The sequence below is a fragment of the Protomyctophum parallelum genome (genome assembly GCF_964188405.1).
Source record: "Protomyctophum parallelum genome assembly, chromosome: 10".
NCBI classification, from domain to species: Eukaryota; Metazoa; Chordata; class Actinopteri; order Myctophiformes; family Myctophidae; genus Protomyctophum; species Protomyctophum parallelum.
Genome location: NC_139704.1, coordinates 48,507,321 through 48,515,959, shown reverse-complemented (window position 1 = coordinate 48,515,959; position 8,639 = coordinate 48,507,321). Strand labels below are relative to the sequence as shown.

Here is an 8,639-nt window from a genome sequence, read left to right as displayed (position 1 = left end):
GTTCACACTGCACACCCCCAACCTCTGAGTATAGGGTCTGTCAGTGACTCTGTTCACACTGCACACCCCTAACCTCTGAGTATAGGGTCTGTCAGTGACTCTGTTCACACTGCACACCCCAACCTCTGAGTATAGGGTCAGTCAGTGACTCTGTTCACACTGCACACCCCTAACCTCTGAGTATAGGGTCAGTCAGTGACTCTGTTCACACTGCACACCCCCAACCTCTGAGTATAGGGTCTGTCAGTGACTCTGTTCACACTGCACACCCCCAACCTCTGAGTATAGGGTCTGTCAGTGACTCTGTTCACACTGCACACCCCCAACCTCTGAGTATAGGGTCTGTCAGTCTGTCAGTGACTCTGTTCACACTGCACACCCTAACCTCTGAGTATAGGGTCTGTCAGTGACTCTGTTCACACTGCACACCCCCAACCTCTGAGTATAGGGTCTGTCAGTGACTCTGTTCACACTGCACACCCCCAACCTCTGAGTATAGGGTCTGTCAGTGACTCTGTTCACACTGCACACCCCTAACCTCTGAGTATAGGGTCTGTCAGTGACTCTGTTCACACTGCACACCCCCATCCTCTGAGTATAGGGTCTGTCAGTGACTCTGTTCACACTGCACACCCCAACCTCTGAGTATAGGGTCTGTCAGTGACTCTGTTCACACTGCACACCCCCTAACCTCTGAGTATAGGGTCTGTCAGTGACTCTGTTCACACTGCACACCCCCATCCTCTGAGTATAGGGTCTGTCAGTGACTCTGTTCACACTGCACACCCCTAACCTCTGAGTATAGGGTCTGTCAGTCTGTCAGTGACTCTGTTCACACTGCACACCCCCAACCTCTGAGTATAGGGTCTGTCAGTCTGTCAGTCTGTCAGTCTGTCAGTGACTCTGTTCACACTGCACACCCCCAACCTCTGAGTATAGGGTCTGTCAGTGACTCTGTTCACACTGCACACCCCTAACCTCTGAGTATAGGGTCTGTCAGTCTGTCAGTCTGTCAGTCTGTCAGTGACTCTGTTCACACTGCACACCCCCATCCTCTGAGTATAGGGTCTGTCAGTGACTCTGTTCACACTGCACACCCCTAACCTCTGAGTATAGGGTCTGTCAGTGACTCTGTTCACACTGCACACCCCCAACCTCTGAGTATAGGGTCTGTCAGTGACTCTGTTCACACTGCACACCCCTAACCTCTGAGTATAGGGACTGTCAGTGACTCTGTTCACACTGCACACCCCCATCCTCTGAGTATAGGGTCTGTCAGTGACTCTGTTCACACTGCACACCCCCAACCTCTGAGTATAGGGTCTGTCAGTGACTCTGTTCACACTGCACACCCCTAACCTCTGAGTATAGGGTCTGTCAGTCTGTCAGTGACTCTGTTCACACTGCACACCCCTAACCTCTGAGTATAGGGTCTGTCAGTGACTCTGTTCACACTGCACACCCCTAACCTCTGAGTATAGGGTCTGTCAGTGACTCTGTTCACACTGCACACCCCCAACCTCTGAGTATAGGGTCTGTCAGTGACTCTGTTCACACTGCACACCCCTAACCTCTGAGTATAGGGTCTGTCAGTGACTCTGTTCACACTGCACACCCCTAACCTCTGAGTATAGGGTCTGTCAGTGACTCTGTTCACACTGCACACCCCCATCCTCTGAGTATAGGGTCTGTCAGTCTGTCAGTCTGTCAGTCTGTCAGTGACTCTGTTCACACTGCACACCCCCAACCTCTGAGTATAGGGTCAGTCAGTGACTCTGTTCACACTGCACACCCCTAACCTCTGAGTATAGGGTCGGTCAGTGCGGGCATTCGGCACACCCGGGGTGCAGCAAGTGCACTAGATTTTCGAACGACTACGCACCAAGTGTCACTGAATATAAAACGAACGACAAGACTCAGGGCACACCACACCTTGACCCTTGACACTTGACCACACCAGTGAGCTTCAGTGCGAATTTCCGAACGCACCCTTTTAACCCATTAAGACCTGAGGACGATTCTACGAATGCCTGACGAATCCTGACAGTTTTCTGGAGAACCCTATGTTTCTATGTGTCAGTGGTTCTCACAGGGTTAAAACCCTATGTTTCTATATGTCAGTGGTTCTCAAACATTTTCATGTCAAGGACTCCCAAAAATATATGTAATTCAGGCTGCCGACCCCCATCTGAAAATATGTACAGTAGTTCCAGCCAGGAACCCCTCAGAAGCAAGTATTTGAGTAAAAAAAAAAAAACGTTCGCTCTGAAAGAATATACATTCAAAAGATTTGCAACACATTTTCACGATAAAAAAAATAATAGCAGATCTACAAGCTATTTTTCAATAGCTTGTTCGCCATGAAAGAATATACATTCTAAAGATTTGCGCCACATCTCCACGATTTTTCAAAAGAAATAGCAGATCTACAAGCTATTTTTCAATAGCTAAAGTGGTGCTTCTTCTTCTCTCCATGGTGCGTACGCAGGTGGATGGTGGGGGTGGGATGCTCCACCGGGACCCGAGCAGCAGCAGCATGACGACGGCGTGCATCGTGCAGCGGATCGCCCGCCAGGCGCTGGCCACCTTCAGAGGGCCGTGCCCCGGGCACGGGCCCTCCTTCCTGGACAACCACAGCAAGCTGAGGACCCTGATGAGCCAGCTCCGGGCCAAGGACCTGAGCCTGGTCCCCAGGAAAGGTGAGGGGTGAGGGGGAGGAGGAGGAGGAGGACTTCAGTTCAAATAGTTTATTTCATATTTGAACAAATACGGACAAACGTTTCGGCTATCCAGCCTTCATCAGTGTCTTCAACACTGATGAAGGCTGGATAGCCGGAACGTGGACTCCCCCAGAGTTAGTGTCGAAGTGTCCTTGAGCAAGACTTCTGAACCCCCTAATTTGCTCTCCCGACGTGCAGGTTGGTGCCTGGCATGGTTTCCGCCGCCATCGGTGTGTGAATGCGTGTGAATGGGTGAATGTGAATTAAGGATGTGACGGTTTGAAAATTACAAAACCGGGTCGATATTGAATAAAAAACCGACCGAAACGGTAAAACCGACTTTGGCCACTGGAGGGCGCACTTGAGTCATTTTCGTTTTTTTCCATAGCGGTGTAAAGACCATAATTTGAACAACAAAGTGACAGATTTAACACATTTGTCTTTATTTCTCAATGCTCACACAAATGGAAACAAGCCATAGTGTTTTCTTGCCTACTTGGGATCAATTATTTAAGCATTGTATTTGTATTAAACAATTAACGGCAACGCATCGTGATGCATCTGCACCAGGCCAGCTATATAGGGTCCATGAGAGTCCAAAACATATCGCTGTCGTGTCCAGTGTCCAGTCCAAATGTGAGCAACTGTACCTACTGTTTAAAGCCACTGGCCGCTTGACTTTTCGCTGACGAGAAACCCCTCGCCCCTGTCGCAGGGTAAACAAAACGTCATATAGCACATGGCTAATGTGCCAGGGAGGAGGAGGAGGAGGAGGAGGCAGCGCGGCTGTAACTTTCTCCAGGCCAATAATGGATTTAATCATTCCAAATAAGTCTCTCCATTCATTGCTACGGTCGACATGCTCGTCTCGCTGTCTGTTTAGTTTTGACTAACGCAAAGCTACTGCTGCGCTGTGCAGAAGAGCCATTGAAGACTCCCAGATTTGCGACATTGAGGGGACAGAAAACTGAGCGCTCGAGCACTGTTCATGCAGCCTGGAGTTAAGCGGAGTGGGACTAGCAGGAGTTTAAGAGTTGAGATTGTAGAGCTTGTAGATCCGTCTGTTTTTGCAGCGCCGGTGTCGGGGTAACAAAATAAGAAATTACAGGCAGAGATGAAGGAACTGCCAAGCAGCAGCAAGCTACGCTAAGCTATTAGCTAAGTTAGCTAACATCACCACCACCATGGCTGGTGTTGTGTTAGCTTAGCAGCTAAGCCTTAGCTTCTTGCAATGCTATAGCATTCTCGCTGTGCGGTCTCATGGTGCGGGAACTGTGGGCTGCTGCTTCGGGAGATGAGGGGTTTCTACAGGCGGCTGCTATGACCAAATTGATTGTGTGCAACATGACAACTGTTTTAAATTATTGTACAGTGACTATTGAAACTTTATTGTAAACAAACAACACTGCGTGGTCCACCCAGCTCCACCCCCCTGCCCCCATTCACTTGAAACCTGACACCTGGTGTGTGTGTGCTGGGCTGCTGGCCGCTCTGCAGGCTACAACAGGCAGCCAGCAGTGAGCCTGAGCACCGCGGCGAGCGTTGCGACCGCTTCCGTCGGCAAACATAAAAATACGGTTCGGTCGGTTTAAATAAATTAATCCGGTTTACTAGATGAAACCGGATCGTTCCGGTTGAACCGGAAACCGTCACATCCTTAATGTGAATGTAAAGCACAGTCTATGTAAAGGTGTGTTAATGCGTGTGAATGGGTGAATGTGAATGTAAAGCACAGTCTATGTAAAGGTCTGTGAATGCGTGTGTGAATCAATGTAATGCACAGTCTATGTAAAGCGCTTTGGATAAAAGCGCTAATAATATATAAATGCACCATTTACCTTTTTTTTCTTCTTCTTTTTCCCCACGCTAGGTGACGGCCGTCCGGCCGGCTCGGCGGTGCACCCGTTCCACGGCGCGCCCCCGGTGACCTACATGCACATCTGTGAGACGGAGGCCTTCAGCATGGGCGTTTTCCTGCTGACCCGGGGGGCCTCCATCCCTCTGCACGACCACCCCGGCATGCACGGCCTGCTGCGCGTGGTCTACGGCACGGCGCGCATCACCTGCTTCGACCGCACGGACACCGCTGCAACGGCACCGCCAGGTCAGTACCGACTAGGCATGGAACCATATATATATCGTATATCGCGATATATCGATATTATATCCCGACGATATGTGTCGATTTATTAAAAATAAAAATCGATAAAAAAAAAAAAAGAGAGAACTTTTTTTATTTTAGTGGGGGCTAGTGTGTGATAAGAAATGTCAGCTGTAATCATATTCCATCATATTCACATGATTTTGGAGAGAAATGAGACAGTAGAGGCCTGGAGAGGGGAGCTGTATTATGTGTCTGTGACTGTGCCCAGGTGATGGTCGTTATTGATGCTCATTAATACATCAAGGAAGGCAATTATCTTTGCAATGAAGTTAAGTAAAAATTGTGAAAAAAGCTTTGGGGGGGGGAAGATAAATCATAAAAAAAAAAAAAAAATTGGTCATTTGTCTGGAAAATCATTGTGTTGAAAATATCGTGAAAAATCTTATCGTGAACCTCATATCGTGATACCTATCGTATCGTGAACCTCATATCGTGATACCTATCGTATCGTGAACCTCATATCGTGATACCTATCGTATCGTGAACCTCATATCGTGATACGTATCGTATCGTGAACCTCATATCGTGATACCTATCGTATCGTGAACCTCATATCGTGATACGTATCGTATCGTGAGTTGAGTGTGAGTTGAGTGTATCGTTACATGCCTAGTACCGACCGCACGACACCGCGAGTTCAGTACCGACCGCACGACACCGCGAGTTCAGTACCGACCGCACGACACCGCGGTACAGCCAGGTCAGGCCTGACAGCCGTCACAAGTTAAAATCGTCTGATCCAGTGGTTTTCATTCAACCAGTGGTCCGGCAGAAACCGTGTGATGCGGTTCTAGACCGGACGGTAAATTCTGGTTTCTGGCTTTTTTTAGGCATCGCTTTGTTTTGGTCGTCCCCCGTTTAGTTTTTAGTCTGGCCAGTCGCTACGAGTTGGAATAAAATATGGAGATATACCAAACAAACGACTCCACGATGTACGTGTCCCATTCATACGCCACGTCAAGGCTTTTATATCGGGTATAGGCCCCTAAAATTACCATGCCCTTGATCACGGGGAATTTGGGGTATAACTTTCAGTGCAAAATGACAATAAAGTACTATATATCATATCATATATATCCTGACCAGATCAGAAACCCGAAAAGGAAAGGAATGCTTCCCAGGCTACCCTTCAGTAAACAATCATTGAAGCACTTTTTCTTGAATATATATCCAATGAAAAATGACCATCTTCTATAGCGCGCTTCGAGCTTGTTGATCTGCTTCTTTTGATAATCTTGTGTAGTTTGATAAGTAGTAGGGCATTCATTTATGACAAATCACACCCGTGTGAAGTGAGGGGCGCTCTTATCGTACATCATCATGACGTAACATAAGAGGTTTCCCCCCCGACAGAGACAATATGTACTCGGGTTAACCCATTAAGACCTGGAACTGGTTACTTTAGCTTTTATTCTTTCCCAGCAAACGTTTTAACTCAAGTATTTGCTTCTGTGGGGTCCCTGGAACAAACTATTGTCAGATCTGGGTCCATGGCCAAATGCATATCATTCTGAGTGGTTGAGAACCACTGATAAAGAAACCTAGGTTTCCCCCCCCCCCCCCACACACACACACACACCCTTCTTGTTTGTCCCTCTTTTGATTTCTAGTTTTTAACCTTTTAAACCCTTTTAAATAGTTGTAATAGTTTTCTAATAAATATGTCTGAACTTCTTTCTGTAAAGCGACTTTGGGTACCCAGAAAAGCGCTATATAAATCGTATATATTATTATTATTATTATTAGGATTTAGAAGACGTGTTCATATCAAGGACCCCAAAAATTATATGTAATCGGCCGCCGACCCCCATCTGAAAATATGTTGTTCCAGGGACCCCCCCCCCCCCCCTACCAGAAGCAAAGAATTGAGTTAAAAACATTCGCTGTGAATGAATATATATTCAAAGATTTGCACCACATTTTCACGGTTTTTCAAAAATAGCAGATTAGCCCATTCTGACCGGGCACCCATTTTGGTGTCAGCATCGTGTCGTGCTTTAGCCATTTAAAAATAGCAGACCTACAAGCTCATAGCGCGCCACCGAGTGGCGCGATACGAGCTTGTAGGTCTGCTATTTTTGAAAAATCGAAGAACGACTTTTTTTTTTTTTTAATCTGATCTCAGGTCAGATTGGGTTAATCAGACCAGTGTGTGTCCAGTGGAAACCTCGTATGAATCTGATCTCAGGTCAGAATGGGTTAAAATCTGGTCTCCAGGTCTTAACGGAGTTACCTTTCCACCGCTGCCCAGGTGCGTCGTCGGCCCCCTCCTCCACGGAGCCCCCGCCGCCGCCCGCCTCCCTGTTCCAGCGCGGCGCCCTGCGGCGCTCGGCGCTGCGCTCGGCGGGCGAATACACGGAGGACAGCCCGCCCTGCGTGCTCTCGCCGCACGCCAACAACCTGCACCGCATCGACGCCGTGGACGGGCCCACCGCCTTCCTGGACGTGCTGGCGCCGCCCTACGAGCCCGACGACGGCCGGGACTGTCACTACTACAAGGTGCTGCCGGCGCCGCCGTCTGCGCAGGCGCAGGCCGGCTGCGCTGGTGGTGTTGTGGCGGGAGGCGAGGGTCGGGAGGACCGCCAGGAAGACAAGGAGGTCTGGCTCATGGAGATCTCACAGCCGTCCGACTTCTGGTGCGGCAGCGAACAGTACCCCGGCCCCCACGTGACTTTATGAGGAGGAGGGGGGGTTTTTGTGGTCGGCACATACGTTTGGTCCAACGTAGGCCTACTGGCATGCGACAGTCGGACACATGTGTGGCCGGTTAAGACTCAACCCTTAGCTCCCGACATGCGTTGTCGGTTAAGACACATGCGTGGCCGGTTTAGACACATGCGTGGCCGGTTTAGACACATGCGTGGCCGGTTAAGACTCGCCCTTAGCTCCCGAACATGCGTGGCCGGTTAAGACACATGCGTGGCCAGTTAAGACACATGCGTGGCCATTTAAGACACATGCGTGGCTGGTTAAGACGCATGCGTGGCCGGGTTAAGACCCATGCGTGGCCGGTTAAGACACATGTGTGGCCGGTTAAGACGCATGCGTGGACGGTTAAGACTCAACCGAGGCTTCCCTGCGAGGTTAGGGTTTTGGGGTATTGTGTCGGACTAATGCCTGTTGGACTGTCAGTATGTCGAAACCAAACACATGCACCCATTTTCACGAGGGTAGCTCATATACCCTGTAAACATTCACTGTCATTTAATTTCCTGATCGAACCACTTTTCGACCCTGCATGGCATCTCCTGTTTATTCTGAAGTCCTTCCAGAAACAGCAGATCAGAGGGTCTGATTATTGATTATTGATTATGGCACGTGACACTCCCATACCGTTGAGTATGAACCGGGGCTTCCGTTCCGTGGTGAACTCTCACACATTTGAAATGGATGATTTAAAGGGGGTGATTTTTTTGTGTTGCGTTTGTTTGAAATGAGTGTCAAATAAAATAGCTCTATATTGTGATTGCTATGATAGAGCAACGTTTATTTTTTCTGTCCAAGGACGTCGTAGTCTCGCGTAGCCAGACAACTGTTTCACGATCTCTATGCTACTGTATATAGTACTGTAGAGTCTCTATGCTACTGTATATAGTACTGTAGAGTCTCTATGCTACTGTATATGGTACTGTAGAGTCTCTATGCTACTGTATATAGTACTGTAGAGTCTCTATGCTACTGTATATAGTACTGTAGAGTCTCTATGCTACTGTATATGGTACTGTAGAGTCTCTATGCTACTGTATATAGTACTG

At 48.5% G+C, this 8,639-nt stretch overlaps 1 protein-coding gene across 2 annotated transcripts in view; it reads left to right on the top strand.

Annotated features, from left to right (window-relative positions):
* Positions 1 to 8,112, top strand: part of LOC310866265 (2-aminoethanethiol dioxygenase-like) — a 13,299-nt gene extending 5,187 nt beyond the window's left edge. For both annotated transcript variants that reach the window (XM_083775801.1, XM_083775800.1), the window contains exons 2-4: positions 2,489 to 2,699; positions 4,591 to 4,824; positions 7,136 to 8,112. In XM_083775801.1, the coding sequence (XP_083631927.1) occupies positions 2,507 to 2,699; positions 4,591 to 4,824; positions 7,136 to 7,563 (855 nt within the window). In that variant the 5' untranslated portion in view covers positions 2,489 to 2,506 and the 3' untranslated portion in view covers positions 7,564 to 8,112. The remainder of the gene's footprint in view (positions 1 to 2,488; positions 2,700 to 4,590; positions 4,825 to 7,135) is intronic.
* Positions 8,113 to 8,639: the final 527 nt, after the last annotated feature.